This window comes from Sprattus sprattus (assembly GCF_963457725.1).
Source record: "Sprattus sprattus genome assembly, chromosome: 15".
In the NCBI taxonomy this organism is placed as follows: domain Eukaryota; kingdom Metazoa; phylum Chordata; class Actinopteri; order Clupeiformes; family Clupeidae; genus Sprattus; species Sprattus sprattus.
In genome coordinates, this window is record NC_137913.1 from 23,842,862 (window position 1) to 23,863,460 (window position 20,599).

General features: G+C 41.6%; 3 protein-coding genes across 3 annotated transcripts in view; 2 read left to right on the forward strand and 1 right to left on the reverse strand.

The window, feature by feature from the left end:
• The window catches only part of tmem8b (transmembrane protein 8B), a gene marked incomplete at both ends in the record, with an annotated part of 60,046 nt that extends 54,507 nt beyond the window's left edge, over positions 1-5,539 (forward strand). Inside the window, one exon of the mRNA XM_080853139.1 lies at positions 5,201-5,539. Within this exon, the coding sequence (XP_080709265.1) occupies positions 5,201-5,539 (339 nt within the window). The remainder of the gene's footprint in view (positions 1-5,200) is intronic.
• A 4,208-nt stretch (positions 5,540-9,747) lies between these two features.
• On the reverse strand, positions 9,748-14,147 carry ggt6 (gamma-glutamyltransferase 6; the record flags this gene model as incomplete). The annotated part of the gene is made up of 4 exons (XM_080852151.1): positions 9,748-11,045; positions 11,766-11,879; positions 12,012-12,352; positions 14,035-14,147. The coding sequence occupies 4 exons, from the start codon at positions 14,145-14,147 to the stop codon at positions 9,748-9,750; spliced, it is 1,866 nt and encodes a 621-aa protein (XP_080708277.1).
• A 4,429-nt stretch (positions 14,148-18,576) lies between these two features.
• Positions 18,577-19,605, forward strand: LOC308376563 (beta-1,3-galactosyltransferase 5-like; the record flags this gene model as incomplete). The annotated part of the gene is made up of 1 exon (XM_080852940.1): positions 18,577-19,605. One exon carries the CDS (start codon positions 18,577-18,579, stop codon positions 19,603-19,605), a length of 1,029 nt encoding a protein of 342 aa, XP_080709066.1.
• Positions 19,606-20,599: the final 994 nt, after the last annotated feature.

Here is a 20,599-nt window from a genome sequence, read left to right on the forward strand (position 1 = left end):
TTAAGATGAAGTTACAGACCCGATGGTATCAGGAAAGGGAACCATGAATTGACTTGGTCTGGTGGAGCCTCTGGTCTGGTGGAGCCTGTTTTCAAACAAACTACAAATTGGGATTTCCCAGCAAGAATGACAAGGGTAATTGATAGATAGACAATATTACGCCATCATTATCATTCGATTTACTGTAAGTGACTTATTTCATCTGGTTACGGATCTTTCCATAACGGTAGCCCCTTTCAGATTTTCAGATTCACTTTAGTTATGAGGGATCCCAGATGTGTCCCCCTATCCTCAAAACAGACGTGTTAGATTATATTTCTCTTTCATTAAGAAAAAAAAATTACATTTATCTTGCCCTTGTAATACAGTGCATCTGCACAATGTCACTGCCAGACGTTTTCTGTTGAGGCTCCCGTATTTCAGCTTGTCATTTTCTTCATGTAAGGTTCAACGTGAGCGTATGCAGACTGCCTGCAATTAGACCAGTCAGGCGAAGAAGAGACAGGGCCCCTGCTCTGAAATGAGCCACCCACGGCAGAAAGCCATAAAACGGACTCAAGCATTCAGAGACACATCTCTGGTCAGCAGAGGAAGACAGGTGTTCAGAGTTCTGACAAATCAGAGTCAATATGGATTTATTTACACGTGAACATTACATTTTACTTAACTATTTACAATTTAAAAATGTAGTTCACTATTTATTTACAATTCATTTGGTGATTAAACCCCACTATGTGTAAAACTAAACAGCTCATTACTCGCATTACACGCTGTTACTGATTCACTTTTTTTAGATACATATCTTAGATACATTATCCATTAATCTGAATTTAAATCCTTCAAATAATACAATTCCTAAATATCAAAGCCATTCTTATCTCTACTCATGTTTGATTTCCCAAAGACAAGCCAGTTTGAATTCTTTGCACTAAGTGCATTTGAAAAGTTGACAAGTGAATTTGATGTGAATACATCTAACTTGCACTAGTCCTTAAATTATTCTGTGTCAAAATCAATCGATTACAGTGTCAAATTGTGAAGATTTAGTTTTGTGCCAACTATTCGTTGGGCTGTGGGGTATGATTTTAGATAATCATGAAGAAATAAGTGTTCTCAAAAAGTGCACTCATGTTCTTGCAATATGGCTGCTGCTGGCAGGGGGGCAAGGCAAGAAACTGAATTTGGATCCATTTTCTAAGAAGTTATTTGGATGAAGTTGTGGAAAATTGAAGAGAAACTTGGCTTTTGACTGATCTCCCTATTGGCTTCGCTCAGTTTGATTTACTGACCGTCCCAATTTTAGCCTGCGGCTGCAGCAAGCTCAGCGCTCACGAGAGCCACGAGCAGATCCAATCACTTTCTACATAATTTGGAGCGGCACTCGTCAGCTACACCTATGGCTCAATTTGAATCCAGTGGAATGATTCCAGACCTCAATGATTGCAGTGAATGTGGGTTGTCAACGTGCCAATCCCTATCCCTAAACAAAAAGTAACACATCTACATTAACTTACATCATACACAGCTAATGTATGGCTTTGTAAGATATGTTGTTTGATTGTTATAAGGAATTACGAATGCAAAGATGTGGCTAGACTTCAGTGGAGAGGACAGAGGTTTTGGCATGTCGTGGAGGACATATCGATTCAGATGTCAGCCACTCAATAACCTGGCTCACTCAGTCTTCTCAGGACACCATAAAACTTTCTCTGCCGTGCTGATGAGATAGTTTCCCTCTGGTTCACTAAAAAGTTCCCAGATTGAGGAAGTATGCGACATGTTCATTAGCATTCTGTCTGTTTTTGTGGCTCATGGGGTTAGTGTTGCAGACTCACATTTCAGACTCTTGTTATCTAACCCTTTCCTCTCATTCCCACGGCATTTTTCTTCATGATAACGTTGAAAGTAAAGGCAACCTTCACTGTGCTTTTGGTTTTAATTCAGCCGTTCTGTGGGTGGCAACCTTTCTCCAACGACAGTAATTTAACTCAAGAACCACAAAACCCTTATATTCTTAAATTAGAGAGTACTCATCATCTAACACTTCAGACACATGAATGCCTTAACGTAGACTCTTTTAGATGAAGATGAAGGATGAAGACAAAATGAGTTGAAAGAGCACCCTCTTTCATGCACACTGCCACATTTTAAGTAGCAACACACATACTGTACTTGTGAAGTCTTAACAATGCCAAGGGCATATTGTAAGGCCCAGCCACGGAAAATGTTTAAGAAACTTAAACTTTTGAGTTCACGAGGCTGGACCCAGCTGGGCATGTTTGTCTTGCTTAAGATGGCTGCGCCTTTGAAGGATGACGCTAACAGAATGGAGCTGAGATTTTTTGTCAAGAGTGAATGATTTGCCACCAAGGACAGAAGGTGGACAAAAGCCTGGGATAAATTCACTACGTGGTAGGCCTGAAGCAAAGGGTACTTGAGAGCTGACAAGCAATGTGAATAAAAGTACTGCAGTGTAGAAAGTCTGCAGTAAATTGCACACCCTTTTCATGTGCTCTCCCCCAACACCCTGTACTTATTTTTTAGTAGATGTTATTATATATTTACTTTATAGATATACAGTATATAAATATATATATATGTATGATATAGTGCCATTATATATGATATACTGCCATGGTTCACACAGAATATATATATATATATATATATGGCATATATGGCATGCCGTTCAGGAAATTAACATTTGAATATATGTGAGATACATGGTTTCGTCTCGTCACATGATCAAATAGTGACTTGACATTGGACAAAAAATGATTACCCAGCATTCTTCATTGCATATACCAATGAAAATAAGACATTATTCATTGAATTGGATAGTTTTTTAATAGTTTCCATAGTTTATGTAGGATAAGCATGTAATTGTGTTATAGATTGCTACTGACTATTTCCCTTCGACAAAATATTACACACCATGACCTAGATAGGTTTGCCATTCCAAGGGTATATATAGCATAAGGTATTGCAGTATAATGAAACAAGTCATAGTTCATGGGTGTGTTTCCAGACAGATGGCTGCATTTAGTCACTCGCAGACACAATATTTTGTGAAACACCCGACAAGGCAAAATCCCGGACGATTTGGGAATCCCTGCCGGACGCATTTATTAGGTATCAAAAAGAGGACATGTCCGAAAAAGAGCACGTCTGGTCACCCTACCATATAACAGAAAAACAGTATTTCATGAAGCAGAAAACAAGGAATTATGAAGGTTTAGACGAGACCCCAGTCAAGTGAATGGGGATTTTGCCTCTAAAAATATCCTTCGTGAAGTCAAACGGTGTAACATAAACGTGTTATGATTGCATTTCTAGTGAGAAATCAATGTCAAAATTGAACAATATAACAGAAAAACAGTATTTCATGAAGCAGAAAATACGTAATGCCAAACATTTTGGTCCCATTGATTTAATAGGAAGCGCTCAATCCAATATGGCGGACAAGACGGATTGAGCGCTTCAGAGTTCAGAGTTTTGTATATTCAGACTTCGTTTTGTATATATATTCAGACTTCATTTTGTATATATATTCAGACTTCGTTTTGTATATATATTCAGACTTTTGTATATATATTCAGAGTTTTGTATATATATTCAGACTTTTGTATATATATATTCAGACTTTTGTATATATATTCAGACTTTTGTATATATATTCAGAGTTTTGTATATATATTCAGAGTTTTGTATATATATATTCAGAGTTTTGTATATATATTCAGACTTTTGTATATATATTCAGACTTTTGAATATATATATTCAGACTTTTGAATATATATATTCAGACTTTTGAATATATATATTCAAATGTTAATTTCCTGAACGGCATGCCATAGGTATATATATATACTGTATATATATACACTATATACAGTATATACATATATATATATATATTTCCTGTCTAGGCCTTATGAATTGTCATTTAAAAGAGTAAATTCTAAAGAAAAAGTCTTGGTTGCCTTGACAGCAAGGGTCAATTTGATGTAACCATGGCCTGAGCTCCCACTTATTGCTCATCATGTGGCAAGCGGTCCTGAATGACACCAATCACATTATCCAAATGCATTAGCATAGCTTCACAATGCTTGAACATCGACTGTCACTTTGTTTCCCCAGTGGCAGTACGATCATACCTCTTCATGCGATAGTAACTCAGAACCAAATAGTCTCCGTTTATGCACACATGCCGTGAATCAGCCACGGGGCCAGGGGTAATTGAATTGTCAGAATGCACAGGGAAATGAATAAAGTAATGCGGTACCATGTCCATGTTGCCATGGCGCAGCACAGGGATGCTGCAGCAGCTGGGTGTCAAGAACGGAGGGGGACATTTTTCCAGATGAGAGAGAGAGTTCTCTGGGAGACAGGGAGTTCTCAGGGAATGAGAGTAGCAGTTGGTAGAAGCACTCAATAAAGGAGGCCAAGATAACTGAAAAAATGGATGATATTCACAGTTTAGGAACAGTGAATGCACACATGTGTGCCCTAGTTCAAATGGAAATAAAATGGGATATTAATGAAACCCATAAAAATGGCAATTTTATGTATATTTATTTTATATGTATTTATATGTGTATGTATCTGTACATGTATTTATATGTACATATATTTAATGTTTTGCAGTTAAACAGTTTCTGAAAATATATTCATAAAAATAATAAAAGCATTGCTTGAAGATAGAATGTGCACATGCATTTGTTTACTATCAGTATCAGTATACACGGTGCATTGTTTTTTTTTTTTACATTTATACTTCAAAGCAAAGGTGAGTACAGAAGAAAATGTCACACAGGAAAAGAGACCAAATAGTCTAACATAAATGGAGGCGCTGCATGCAGTGTGAGGATTTTAACAGTTGGCAGGGAGAAAGATTCAAACAAACACGCTGACAGTGCTCACACTGTAAATATCAGGGATCGCTTCAGGGAGAAGCGTTTATTTGGACGAAAGAAAAAAACTAAAATAGGAGGCATCACCATCTGCTGCTCGTCTGTCTTTCCACTGCTCAGATATTTTATAAAAGAACAAGTGTCTCTGTGTGTGTTTGTGTGTCCATGTCTCTGTGTGTGTGTGTGTGATGTACATAATGCTTGTTTGTCCCTGTCCATATGCGTGTGTCCATGGTCATGCATGATTTCTGTGACTTGTGTGTTGATTTGTGTGTGCTTCTTTCAGACGGTCCGCACCATTCGTCGCCGCCGTTGCTACCCGCCCACCTGGAAGCGCTGGGTGTTCTTCCTGTTCCCAGGCACCATGATCGCCACGTCGGCGGTGGCGCTCTACGCCTTCGTGGAGACGGAGGAGAACTACTTCTACATCCACAGCATCTGGCACATGCTCATCGCCGGCAGCGTGGGCTTCCTGCTGCCACCCCGCGCCAAGCCCGACGCCAAGGTCACGCCCATGAAGGGCCGCCGCCGGGGCTGCGGCTACCAGCTGTGCGTCAACGAGCACGAGGAGATGGGCCTGGTGGATCCGGCCATCATCTCAATCAACAGCATATGCACCAGCTGATAGGCCAGCTCACTGCCACCCATGCCATAGCCACTGGACCATTTGCCTTCAATTTTATTGGGAACAGAAATGTAAAAACAAAGACAACACCAACAACAGGGACAAAAACAACAACAACAACACCAACGAACAACAACAACTCCTTATTGGAAACAAGCCAGATAACTTGAAATACATTGTAAATATATGGGCAAAAAAAAGTGAAATGATCAAAGACACAAAAACACCCATCCCATGCATATACACGTTCACTTAGAGTTTTGTTTCTCGTCACCTGAATTGTCAATACTGTTCTTCTTATGCTCATTATTGTTGGTCTTGCTCTGAGTTTGTGGCCGTGCGGTGCGACGCTGTACTGTCGTTTGTGGACACTGTACTTTCTAAAGTCAAACAAGCCTGATTCACTGCTGCTACTGGATGGTGACTGTAAAGTGTGTCATGTATTTTATTTATTGATTCATTCGATTTACAGACCAAATGTTGTTGTTTTTTCAAGTAAGGATAACAGAAAGACTCACTATAAAATGTAGGAGCACGGCTTCTTTTTAATATATATTTCCTTTCTTTTTCATTTTTAAAATGTATCTTTTGCACTGAGACACAACTATGTGATATTGTACATTTTTATAAATACAAGTATAGATATGAATAAGCGTCACACGTGTAACTGTATAGCTGTTTTACTGTGGAATGTCTGACTGTATTTTGGATTGCATTGTATTGCCTTTTGAAGAATTGTTGATTGTTCATATAGGCTGGGCAGGGGGAAAGTAGTGGGAAGTAGTTGCCAAGCGCTGGAGTCATGGAAACCTCAGATGATGACCTTGTACTTTGAGATGGATTTGCCAATAGTCATATCAGGAGAGGAGTTTAAGGTAAAAGCAACCAGTAAAAAATAAATAAAAAAATAAACATTTTATTTTTTATGTAAAAAAATAACTGGCAATCGTTCTTTCCCCTGAAATCTTCCATCTCACTTAGTGATGTTCCTCACTCAGTGGACATCTCTGGTCTCCTGCCTTCCAGCACTTAGTTTTCCCTTTTTCATATAGTGCAGGTGGAAAATGGGTGGGGAAAACATTACTCCCACAGAGTCTTTCACTGCATGCAATGTGGCATCACACAGCTCATCACATCACTCATCACACAGCACATCAGCCCCAGTGGACTATCAAAACAGCTCACTAAAGAAACCTATTCCATCATGCAATTTCACTAGCTGGTGGGATAGTAGCTTATAACAGATTCTGCAGTGCAGGGTCTTCAGAACACCAGGGATGCATCCAGGGCTATTTCTAGGTTCTGCTCCTCTTTTGCAGAAGCCCTGGCCCATCCATTCCCAGTGCAAAGACACGGGACACTGACACGGTGGTGTTAATGTGCAAGCTAACTAACCCTGACATTGTGACACCGGCCATTCTTCACATCCACTGATGTGTGGACAGCGGTGAAGCCTCCACTGCAGAGATATTAAAGGGGAAATTCAAGCCAAACTGAATTTTGCTGAACCTTCGGTTTTGCCACTTTGGAATCCTTGCTGGGTTTTTTTGGGAGGGGGGGTTGCTAGCTGGCTGGCTGGCTTTGGAAAAGGTGACATCATTGACTTTATGGGTTAAGGAGAGTAATCTAACTCCAACAGTGAATGTATTTCTGAATATGTGGAAGTGGACATGAATAAAATGGTGCTACATTGAAATTATGTTTAAATTTAACACCATGGATGGCGTGATCAGTAGTCAAGCATACTACATTCTACATCTAAATCCCAGGTCCAACCCTATGATTATCTTTCTATAATTCCAAAAAAACATTTTTTTGCATTCATGCCAACTCAACATAATACTTGAGATAAACCCTCTATAAAGCACTTTTAAAAGACACTATCTCTCGTTGCTTTGATTAGATGTTCTCCTACCACCATTTTATTTTTATTGCCAGTGTGTGTTACTGCAGCATGCACATTCAATGGCCCCGACAGGGACCACATGCTGGTCTGTTCTCGCGGAGAGCATTGTCGTCGGGGCTGGCCTACATGGAGGAGCACCCTTGAGTGGTTTCTGAGTGGCGGAGAAATGGCTGGAGTCGTGCTGCGTTGCGGAGGAAGAATGGGATTTAGTTTTGCCGCTGTGGCGTATTATCCCGTCCACGCATGCATTTCATGTCACATCCACTCAGAGACGAGTGCCGAGGATCACTCCCTTTGATCCGCAATCATAAGCAGGCACAACGCATGTAGCACTCATGGCAGCCCAGGCAAACATCCACTTACATGCATTCACACCCCCCAAAATGACACATGCTAAAGTGTACACACATATACATAAGTGTACACACTCACAGACAAGCACATACACAAACAAACACACAGACACATACAGCAATATGTTTAAACCAACAAACAAACTTGATAAAGCAATTCTTCTGGAAGCTTGCTGGCTCCTGACATACGCTTATGTTATCACAACTCTTCCCCTTGTAGCAACCTGTCTGAGGACCAGTCCAATATATTTTATAGAAAATCTTATCATATATCAAGATAACACTTTCAGATGTTTACATCAAAGGGAAGACAAACAAATCCCCCCCCCCCCCCCCCCCCAAGCACCACAGCAATAAATTCCTCATTTCTGCTGAAGTAATTAGCAGAGCATGTTATTATTAGCTGTTAGTATGTGTTGCTTTCGGCGGCAGCTTTGCTTTGTTTCGGTGCCCTTCTGTTCTTCCTGGAGCAGTTCATGCCTCTCCTGGCACCTGCCCTGTTTCTCCTGGCAGTGGCAGCCATCCAGGCCCAGGCACCCCAGCGGGTGGCGAGGCTGGCACAGGCTCGGCCAGCTCCTTTCAAAGGGGGAGGAGACGTGCAAAATGGCTCTAATTGGAAGACGGGTGTGAATATTCATCAGGCACGGGTCCATGCGGGGAGCTGCTGCTGTGGTGCTGATGGGAGCAGCAGGGGACCGTGGGTACACGCAGCAGTGCAACTGTAGGAGGATTACATGGCGTCTCAGATGGCTTACCTGACCACGAGCTCAAGTGTGTGCTTTGGGAACATGTGTGACAAAAGACCAGATACAGCTCTCTGAAAGCAGAAGAAGAAGCAAAAACTCCTTTGACGATGTTTTGCTTTGGAAGACTGCAAACATTTTCATAAGCTATTTACATTACAACAATAAAATCTGCCCCTTTACAACAGACCCATTGTAAGGATATAATATAGTACAGAGTGTAAAATATTGAAAGAAAAAGTGTAAAAAAAGAGTGAGTAAAGTTGTAATATAGGTATCCACATCCTTTAAAAACTGAAATAGAACCACATCAAAAAATATGATATTATGTATATCAAGTATATGCCATTGAGTATTCTCAGTCTTCATTGACACTCTAAATGCCATTAAATTGATGTCAAATGCTTGATTCAGCTGCATCCCATGTCTCAAAATGACTTCTTTCAAGCGGGTCTGTGCAACAGAATGAGAGGATTTTATATTCATGGAATATAAACTTTGAAAATGAGTAATGAGTGTGAAAAGGTGGAGTGAAATGTACTGCTGAACAGCACAGATGATACAGAGACTCAAAACAGACCATAAAATTGAAGGCCAAGGCCAAGCAAAGGCCAAGGAGACACTTCTCTCTGTGGGGGTGGAAGAGAAGCAAAGAAATATGTCCCCATGAGATAAAAGACCTAGCTTAATCAAAAAGAGGAAAGTATTGCCCTGAAGAAAAAACAAAACTATAGGCAGCAAACCAGTTATTCAGCAACAGGGCTTGTGGAGAGAATCAGTGCATGTCAGAAACATTCATCCATATCAGCAAAGTAGTCAATGTTAAGAGGATGGGAGGATAATAACACTTCGCCACAGATCTACACACACAAAAATCAAGAAATGGTAACAGCTTTCACACCCTCTCATTTCAAATGCTATTTCAAACAACACATTTAAAGACAATACACATTCAAAACAAGTAAGGAAACAACTAAGAAAATCAGTGCATTTACAATTTCATGATGTCATGATGTTCATATTATGTGACTAGAGATTTTTACCTATGAAAGTGCACAAGTCAGTGTTCGGTTTGGGTAAAGGCTGGGGCTGATGAAGCTGATTAATATTGACATTAGTTGAATTGTGGTGTGTGTGTGTGTTTGTGTGTGTGTTAGTGTGTGCGCGCTTGAGTCTGATGATTATTTACATTGAATATGTTTGCCTTCAAAATCCATCAGTGTGTGATTTTAGTTCTGGGGCCCCGTACACTCCCACGTGTCCTGCATGCAGCTGCAGCAGCATGGCTTCGGAGTCATCCTTGCATCTATGTAATGGCTGTCGGTGGTCACCTTCCTCCCAAGGCAGACTGAAGCCGTCTGTGTCATTAGACATGGAGGACACACACACAGTCACAGACCCAGCACTTCCCTGGGCAAAATGGAAGAGAGGGCTCTGCACTGCTTCCTGAGCAGACATGCTGTAATCCAACCTGTTGGTTAAGATCTGAGCAGCATTTAACAGAGCAGAAAGTCCCCCAGTCACAGCAATGATCTGTACATCCTTGTCTGAATGCTCATCGTCATCATCATCATCATCATCATCATCATCGTCGTCAACCATGTTTTTAAGCTTTACTACCAAAGGGAAGTTCAAGAGCGGAACACCTGCGCTAATGTTTGAAACAAAATCACTCAGAATGACGCCGGTGGACGGCAAGTAGCGTCCAGACCCCCAGGAGCTGTTGAGTGACGCCGACATGACCAGAAAGTGACCTTGGCTGTGCAGCACCCCAATCTGAGAACTGGTTACATTCATGGCTAGCCTCTCCACCAGGCTCCCATTCTCCTCTGCCAGGTCAGTGTTATATATTTCCTTAGCAAACTCTGAGAGACTGAGGAGAGAAGGGGAAGAGCTGTTAAGATCTGTGCGATTGTGCAGGGAGTGGATCTGCTCGGTGGCTTTCACTAATGCATCTGATAGGACAGACCCTGAGAATGGAAGAGAGCCCGAGAGGAGGGTGTATTTCTCTTCCTCTGCGATAAAAGGGTCATTGATTTCTCCTCTGACGCACCGAATGTCACGGACAAAATCTGGCCTCTCTGCCGGGGAGATGTCCTCAGCCAATTTCATGGCCAGTATTTCTGGGAAATGAGAGTCATTTAGGCTGACACTGCGCAGGAGCTCTGATAGATTCGGGTTGGTGACATTTGAGCCCGTAGATTTCACGCGGCCATTCTCATCACAGAACAGAACGCACAGCTGTGATTGGACAATCATTCTCTCGTTACTCAGTAGAGCCGAGGTGAGAATATTGTCAATCTGGAAACCATCCTTGGCCAGTCTTATGGCATCCTCAAACAGCTTCGCCCACTTCAGATTTCCATACTGGGCATGTAAACGTTTGATACCTGGAAGAATGGCAGGAATGCCGTAAGATTTTAAATTGTTCCTTGGGATTGAGGGTTGAATTGCCTTCAGAGATCCTGTTGTGTGGTTATAAAAAATTGCTGAAAAGGTTCCACCTTAAAAAGAGAAGAAATTACCATTGAGGGAATTATTGAGGTGCAGTTATTGTTCCAGTCACAGTCCTCTACTTACTCTGAAGTATATCAACCTTGTAATTATTAATATCCATCTTTTAAAACCATCCATTTTAATTTTCATGCAATAATCTATAATCATGATGCATAACAATGCCCTTTAGGGCCTATTAGTAACCTTGTGCAAGGCAATTATGATTCTAATAGCCAATAGCCATTAAGGCAGCATTTACCTGCTGAATCTTTTCAAATATTTATGTAAAGTAAAGTAGGGTGTAGACATTTTTTACCAAATACATTTAGTCTTGCATTACTAAGATTCAAACAGCCAAATTAGTTTGTCAAAAATGGGTTTCAGTTTGACCCTCATTAGAGTTGTCTCACCACTTAGGAGATGGAATTCTCCCAAATGGCTCAATGCTTCCATTCACTTGGGGGTGATGGAGCTGACATGTGAAATTTGAATCCATTAAGCTCATAAGTGCATTGCATTACATAGGAAAAAAATGCTGACCTATATTCAGAGACCGAGATGTGTAGGACAAAATGCTTAGCCTGGGTGACATCGGAAATACATCTCTGTTGAGCAGAGCCCAGGAGGATACATTTTTTTTTAAAGTGGGAGAAAGGAATTAAATTTATCACCAACATTCTGCTTGGAGAGCACAGAGCTTACCAGAAGGGAATAGATGTCATACTGACCTATGCCGGCTGTATGGGGGTGGACTACTCCCAGACAAAGGAGGGCCGCAATTCCTGCATCAACCACGTTCCCTCCATCTTGGAGAAGTTTTCTCCCAGCCCGGGAACAAGTTGCTGTCCAAAAAAAAGATTTTTGTCCTGTCAGTTCTACTTAAGATAGTTCCCCTAAGATATAATCAATTTTCTCTGTACTGCCATCTCAGCTTTAATGGAACTCAATGATATAATGAGGGAAATGGGTTGTACTCGAGCCGGTGATGATGGCAGCATGGTGGAAGAGAGAACCGGAGTGAGTGTGCTTGTGGTCATCAGAGTCATCATGTGAGTGGTTGTGGTTGTCACCATGTTCTTCATGGTCAGGTTCATCATCATCATCCTCATCTTCTGTCTGGTGATGGTGCCCATGTTCTTCGCTGCCATTGTAAGCGTGCGCCATCTGGCTGTCCCCTCTCTCCTGCTCCGCACTGCAGCCAGACCACTCGCAGAACACAAAGCCCAGCGCAATGGCAAGGAGGACCAGTGCCACTGTTATGCGTAGCCACATCTCACTCCTGCCCAAAAAGCTTTTCCTCTGGCGGGCAGACGGCCTGCGACATGATGAGAATAGAGGATGAAAAAGAAGGACAAGAAGCAGCAAGAGAGTTCAGACAAAGTTCAGAGGGACACAGTTCGCAAGTGAGCATGATTTCAAAGACAAAGGCAGCGCTTTGAGCAGTTCACACTTTGTCTGTTAGGATGACTAAATTATGGCATACTTCAACAGATGGCTCTCATCTTTGATCAAATCTTTACCTCTTTGTCTGACAGGATTTTCTTCAGGTATTGGTGCCAGAAAAGAAGTGCTGTGCATCTGAACTTGATGCTTAGCGAAACTCCATTAACACTGATGGTTAAACAGGCTACACTCAGCATCACTCTCAAGGGTTCCATGCTCCTACTTGGAATAATAATTCATGTATCAAGGTAAACTCCCAGGAGCACTTTGAAGAGTCACAGAGAGTGCACAAAAAGCCCTTAAAGGAGAATTCCTGTATTTTTTAAACTAGGGCCTTTTTTTTTTTTTTACTAGGGACAAAAACGTTCTAAATCAGCCCAGTATAGGTATGGTTGGGCAGCAAAGCAAACCGCCCAGCTCATAATGTTATTATAAGTGTCTGACAACATGGAAAGAAATGTTCTGTAGAAACAGTAACATTTTGGATGCCCCATAAGATTACAATACATAGCCATTTGGCGGTTGCTGGTATAGCTAAATACATCTCAACACTGGACCAATAGACTTGACCCTAGTAACAATTTGGACCCAAAAAAGATGGGGAAATTGGGTACAGGTTAAAATAAATACTGGAGTTCTCCTTTAATACAGGATCTAACTCTGGCACATGGATAGTACATCACATTAAGCAAAGTGAACTAACTAGTAAATATTTGTATACTACTACATATAATTTAGATATATTGTACAGTTATTGTTTAAGTAAAACTAAATGTATACTATACTATTGCATGTACTATATTTGAAATGGGAACGTACAGTCTTTTGTTTTGGAAAATCAAGGGGTTTTATTTGAGAAACTAGAGACTGACTGTGACACAAACAGCTTGTGCATGGCGCAGCAAACCATGTGATTGAGGGGAATTCTAATCCACTTGGTATAGTGGTTTAGCCCATGCTTTACTGCTGAACCAAAACTACCTAAAAATGAGAATGCAAATCCCTTATTTGTGATGAACCTTCACACTCTATGCTACCAAATTAATAATTATGTAAAACACAGACAATAGCATTGGGTGCTTACTTAATGCACAATGTAAAAGGCAAAAAATATGTCTAAACTAAAGTGCTAATGCTGTATAGTTTTGTCTGCAACTGAGACAAGTATGCCAGTCTAGATAATGCCATAGCAACATACATTGTCACAGCAGTGGTAGTAAGGATTTTTCATCTGCTCATATTACTGGCATTACTTTTCTGAAATGCATGAACTGTAGTAGCAGAAGTGTATTGAAGAGGCAAACTAACCTAAACCACAATAAAGTTGGTATATGTGTTTTCGCCGATGTATTGTAACTAACCTAGGAAGACCTTTTAGTGTATCTCTCCCTTCCAGTGTTCATGATAATACAACTCCTCAAGGTTTCGAAATTTAAAGGTCGTTAATTCTCAAATTGAATGTCATCGTAGCGGTCGAATAAAATGTTTTTCCCTTTGCCCGCTTTCATAGGCCCACTACAAAGTCTACAGTTGATTTATTTTCGTTTTACTTACGGACGCAGGTAGACTAATGCCTCACCCCTCTCTTCGTCATCGTCTTGTTCACCACGTTCAGTTTCCTCTAAAATATCACTGGGTACTTTTTCGTAACGAACGGTGTCAAACATTTTGTCGAGCTTAAATGTTTGCTCAAATCATTTTAAACACTTTCGCACGACGAGTGCGCCTTCAGGTTTAATTTTATGGTCTATACCACTTCCTGCTTTCCAATTGCACGTTTAACTGGCAGGTAGGCTTTGTTGATGCCAAGGGAACGGTAACGGGAACAACTGGTTTGCAAATTGTATGATGTGTATAAGCCAGTAGGCTACCTTCACTCTGAAGTGTTTATACACACAAGGTCTTTCTTATGCAAGCCAATGGCAGGAAGCTCTCCTGTGACCTTAAGGTTGAAGTGTGCGTAAGCCACAATATTACTTTCAAAGTAGCCCCTGCTTCCAAATCTCTTTCTTCAAGGGTGTCATGGAGGTGGAAGATGCCCTTTATTTATTTTTTGACATTTTCAGGGAGATTTGCAGGCATGCAGAATGTAATTGAATATAATATCCCCACTGTGATTCCACAAGAACTGAGACACTTCAAGGAGTCTGAGGGGAAGAAGAAGGCACATGCTGAGATTGAACACCTTATCCTCAGTGACAGCCCAAAATGTCACTCACGTGGCAGTGGCTCATTCTGTAGTCTGCATTCTCAGGATATCGCTTTGCTTCTCTCTGTTCTAGGTGCAAGCTTATTATTTGCAGATGGGGGTATGTTCAATTGTGTGGTGTGTCTTAGGATGTCAGAGCTGTCTGAGATTGTTGCTAGGTGGATCTTCCCATATTAAATAATTAACTTTGATCTTTTTGTCTCTGTATTGTTGAATTTGGAATATCAGTGGTTATAAGATACCCAGAATGAGTTTCCCTTGTGAGGTTCATTGTTCGTAGCTTCCCATCTTAACAATATAAATCAGTTTCTGTCAAAATCTTTACCTTAAAAAAAAATCTCTTCCTTTGAAAACAAAACGAAAGAAAAAAGAAAACCGAAATGATGTCAGAATGTGACATTATCCTCAGAGAGACACTTGAATAGGGAAAAGGTAAGTCTTAATGATCTGCAAATTCAGGGTTATTATATTCCTCTATTCAATCCATCTCGTCTTTTGTTGTTACCTATTTCTTTACAAGAATCAATTATCAAGCAGAGCACTTAAACATGTGTTAACATGAAACTAATGCTTGATGTAGCTGTGTGCTTGCATTCAGCCTTTTTGACTGGAGTACATTTATAATGCTGGTCACTGACATTCCCCTGACAATCTGTAGGGTCTGCTTGTGAAAAACAGCACTATATTAGTAGCACTATGTGGTCTTTGTCATAGAATAGAACTACAAAGTCTTCTCAAGCACTCAACACTATGTAAACTACATAAAAAAAAACATAGACCAAGAAAGGCCATGCACCAGAACACCTAGCATGGCCATCGACCTCTTTGAGCTGTGTTATTCCCATCTAATTGGGGAAACCCAAAGTCCCTCCATGAGGCCTGACCCGATCGGAAAAGCAAGTTGTTGGGGAGCTGTTCTCCACAGGATACCCGCTGGCTGGGTGAGTTTGGAGCTCATTATCTGAAGGCCTCCCGTCCTCCAGCTGCCTGAAAGCTTTCCCCCAGATACATGGAGTATGTCAGGAGAAAAAAACACAGCAGCATCCGTCCTTCTGTATCCCCCTGGTTGTACTCAAGCAAAGGTTAGGAAGATTGAGCAAGGGCTGAGTCAGGTCATAGTGTGCCTCTGTGTTGAAGCATTCAAAATAAACAAACAGCCTCAAAATAGCTCAAGTTATACCTCAGGCAATTATGGTTTTCTAGCTTTTGCTATGCATGTATGTGTAGTTATTTAGTTAGAGAAACAAATGGAATTTCGGTCTGGCATGTTTCCCATCTACTTAGTAAATGCATTATTAATAGGAATGTGAATATGCATTTCATCGACTTTGTGACTCACTTTTACTTGCTGTGGAGAAGTAAACACTCATGCCATTTAATTCACCAAGCCCTGGCACAATTAATAAATAAATCAAAGTGGCTTTATTATTCACTTCAACTTGCTGCATGATTTATAGGAAGTGTGTGAGTGGCCAAATTAAGAACGTGCGCAGGAAGATTTCATCGAAATGCTGTTTTGATGTTTAATTGCTTTTTTATCTCACGATGAAATGGTTATGAAATGTCCACAAAGGCATTAAAAGATTCACATATAAAAACCCTAAAAGCTGACATTCACTCCTGTTAGAATTGCATAGTAATTTAATGACCAATAAATGATAGCCATGAAGTTTACATCCACTCCTTTTATAAATTAATTGATAGACCAACAGCCTTGGTTGATCTTGGCAGCTTTTGCAAAATGCTATGAGGCAAATTGGAAGACATTGTTTTTAGTTTGGTTTATGAGAAGACAAGTGAGGTATGAACAGGGGATTAAAGGCTAATTTGTCGCCCATACACTATATTTGCCACTCTCTTGTAAAGTATATGAAGTTGATCTATTATGGGGTGAATGAAGGGGAAGAAAATAGCGCATGAGGTGCCTCCAGTGTGGAGAGGTTTTATGTGCAATGCTTCAACGGTACTGTTAGTGAATTTTCAACCCACAAACCAAAGGTCATTACTTCCCTGATAACATTAAAGATAGTCTGGTGCAGTGTGTCACATTAAAGTCAACGAGGCAGTTATAACATTGGAAAAATGACCCCAGTGAAAGGAAAACTATTTGTAACATGAATCTAACATTTTCTAGTGTTTAAAATATAAACGAGAACCATACCTTTGGACTGTATAGTGTTACAACTCAGATTGCTGGTATCACATTAACACATAGTTATATGACCAGCAACACCTGAATTTACTATCTATGTTCTATTGGTTAACACTTGGGGAGGTGCCAGTAAGGATCCACTCATGGAGAGACTCAATGTTTACTTTTTCATAATGGCTACATGTTGGCGTTGGCCTGGAGTGAGACTGTCACGGATTCAGTCATGTCTGAGCTTTAGATACATGCCCAGGTAAGAATTGCTCCATGTTTTTTTTCTATGCGAGCATCTTCTAATGTTGTCGCCGTATGGACAAATTTGCTCTCACCTCCTCCCCCAATACCAATAATATCTTGTTTTCAAGATTTCATCCCCCAAATTTCCACTTGCCTCTGCTTATGTCTGTTTAGTTTGTTGTGCATCACCACCTCTTGCCATATTATGTATATTATGCAGCTTTAACAGTATTTTTTTACAGTCTTATTTACATTAACATTTGCTTTGTATTACTGAGTCCTTATTCAAAATGCATGACTTTGTGTTCCGAATACTAGTGAAGCTGTCTTTGTTAAGCTACCTCTCATGCTTACCAGTCAAGTTTATAAAGTAATTTGTTACAGTCAGGTATTATGCATGAAATGTTGTCATCCCTTATATATTTTCCTAAATGGTCTTAAGACAGTAGAGAGTCCATTTTGAAAAATAGCTGTGACCTAAAAAAACACAATGGAAATGCTGTGGTGATCCACACAGAATACTGATGACATAGCCTCCCTGATGGCCCTGTGATTTATTATGTCCTACCACGAGCCATTTTTAAAACCTTTGATACTCGCTTCCACTCCTGAGTCTGTAGCCTATTCCATACGCACCCTACTCATAAAGGTTGCATCAGTCTCAGTGATAAAGCGTCAAATTAATTCAGGCCGAATATTCCGAAAACAACAGGGTTGTGTCTCCGAAGCAATGAGAGCAAATAAGCTGTCAGTCATGCTTCCAGAAGGTCTGTGTTGAGTACGATCATGTGTGCAAATGAGCGTGGCTCCCCATTGCCCCAAGGTCATTTATATCGGCATTTGGAAGAACAGAAAGGTTCTTGGTATTATTGCGTGGCTTTGAAAAGCACCTGCTCTTTAGTTATGTGCAATGTGTCCAGGGCCTTTGAATTCAAACAGGATAATGCCTAAGAATTCCAAATCCCCAAACGCTTTCCTGCCGATGCCAAAGCCATTATCAGAAAAATTGCGTTAAATCACAGAGGGACCAGAAAGTTGCTACAGCTATTCTCTCCAAAACTTTAGTCGCCCCCTCATGATGCCTCTTGGCTTCAGCTTTGATTTTTTTATGCGGCGCTTTAACCAAGTCTCGCCGCAGAGTGTTCGGAGAAGCAGTCACAATAGCTCCGCAAGCTGTTAAGCATCAGCTTCTGTTTACTCTCATTTGCTCTGTGTACAATAGTAACACTCACCAAAAGAGCGGCAGGCTCTTTATCAATAAACCTCCATCATGTCCTTTTGTTACAGGGGGCTGGGTCGGTTTGCTCAGAGATTAAGCTGCGGGGGACATATGTGGAGCTGTTTGGAGAGGCCTAATTGGATATCTGGATTTTAATAATGGTCTCAGGAAGATTGTTAAAATCATGAATGAGAAAAGCACCTCAATTATAGAATGTCAGGGCAATTTTTTGGACTCTGGAACTCTGATGGACTCCAATGTGTCATCCAATGCCACTCCACCATGAAATTACCATCCCTGTCCTGGCAATTCTGCGGACTCGTCTGTGTCAGCGCTTTAACTTCCTTGGTCATTCTGAAGCTGCTTGCCTCCATCACGCAAGAGGGGTCAGTTGTCTTTAAGCATTTGGATTCCAGGGGTAATCCCGCCACACACCCGCAGGATCGGCTACGGTCAAGGCACAAGGGAAGGGGCATCGGCTTTGAGCAGCTTCAGAGGGGCGATCAGAAGCCGCCCGACTGCCCCAGGAATCTGCTTGTGGTGATTCTGGTCACGTCAGCCCCCTGGCACTCAGAACAGAGGGACGCTATCCGCAGCACATGGGCCCAGAAGCAGGAGGACACAGACTACCCCTGGCAAGTGGTTTTCCTCATTGGGCAGCCCATGGAGTTGGGCCTCTTTCCACACATAGCTCAGGAGCAGCAGGACTACGGGGACATACTGCTGGGAAACTACGTGGACTGCTACCGCAACCTCACGCTTAAGGTCATGCATGGTCTGTGGTGGGCGGCGGATAACTGCACATCTCGTTTTGTTCTGAAAACAGACGACGACTGTTTTGTGAACACGTACCACCTTCCCCGCTACTTGGCAGAGTTTAACAAGGTCCGGAATGGGCTTTATGTCGGCTCTGTGTTTCACCTGGGAAGAAGGCATGTCATCAGGGACCAACGCAGTAAATGGTATGTCTCTAAAGAGGACTTTAGGGAGCAGGAGTACCCCCCATACGCCAGTGGGATCGGCTATGTCCTCTCCCATGACGTGGTGTGGAAGCTGGTAGACGAGGCGAAGGACGTGCCGCCCGTGCCCATGGAGGACGCCTACGTAGGCATCCTGGCGCGAGAGGCCGGAGTGTCAGTGAGAGACAGTGGCCGCTTTGCCAAGAACAATGCGAACTGGAGGGTGTGTAACTACAGGTATCTCATGGTCATCCATCACCTGGATGCCGGGCAGCTGAGGGAGGCCCAGCAGAGCATGCTTAAAGCCCGCACTGTCTGCAACCAAACAAAAGAAATCACCAGCTGGAAATGAAGTGGGCCTCCACCCCATTAATTTGTCCTGTCTTCTCCCTACTGCTAAAGCATGCACGCACACACACTCATACACACACACACACACACACACACACACACACACACACACACATCTAAGGCACACACACACTTCTGTTTAGTGAAGTGTCACGGTGTTGTTTCTGCCTCTGTGCTGTGGTTCTGCAATCTTTCTCAGTTCTTTGCGGTTTGCAATAAGATTAAACAAAGCCACTCCACAGACCACCCTCTTTAATGGAGGTTGGAGTGCTCTAATCTGTTCTGTCTCACGATGTAAAATATGGATCTCTGATTCTGTTTAGTGAAGTGTCACGCCAAGGTGTTGATTGTCGCCTCCGAGCCGTAACTCTGCAATTCTTTTTCATCTCTTGTAGTTGCAGTAGGATTAAACAAAGCCACTGCACAGATCAAACTCCTATGCCAATGGCACAGAACTGAAATTTGTTTTGTCTGGCGATGTGAAATGTTGTTCTCTGATGTTGAAAGATGTATGTAGTAGGTCTCAAGTAATGATGTACTCTTAATCATCCCCACCCAAAAAGAATTACAACCCTCACTGTAGAGCACTTTGTAATTCAGTGGTTATCAATATTACAGGGCAATTGGGAAATATGTGTTGGCATTGTAGTAATCATGATAATGACTCTGTCTCTCTCTTGTTTATGGGGCTTGGACCTCAGTGGCAGGCGAGATGATTTACAGGGTTTTTAGTATTGCATTGCTTAAACAAACAATGGGCCAGGTTTTTAATCCAAAATACACCCAGGTCAGTGCTGATGTCCGCTCGGAAGCAAGCAAATAACAACTCGGAAAAGATGATATTTACTCTCCTCCTCGTCACCTTTCGAGTGACCTCATTACACATAATGGGCCTTTAGAACACTTGCTTGTGATCACTGCACGACAGAGATTAGGTTCAGAGAGAACATCACAGTTTGGTCGACCTCACAGCCTTAATTACTTGTTGGTCCTTG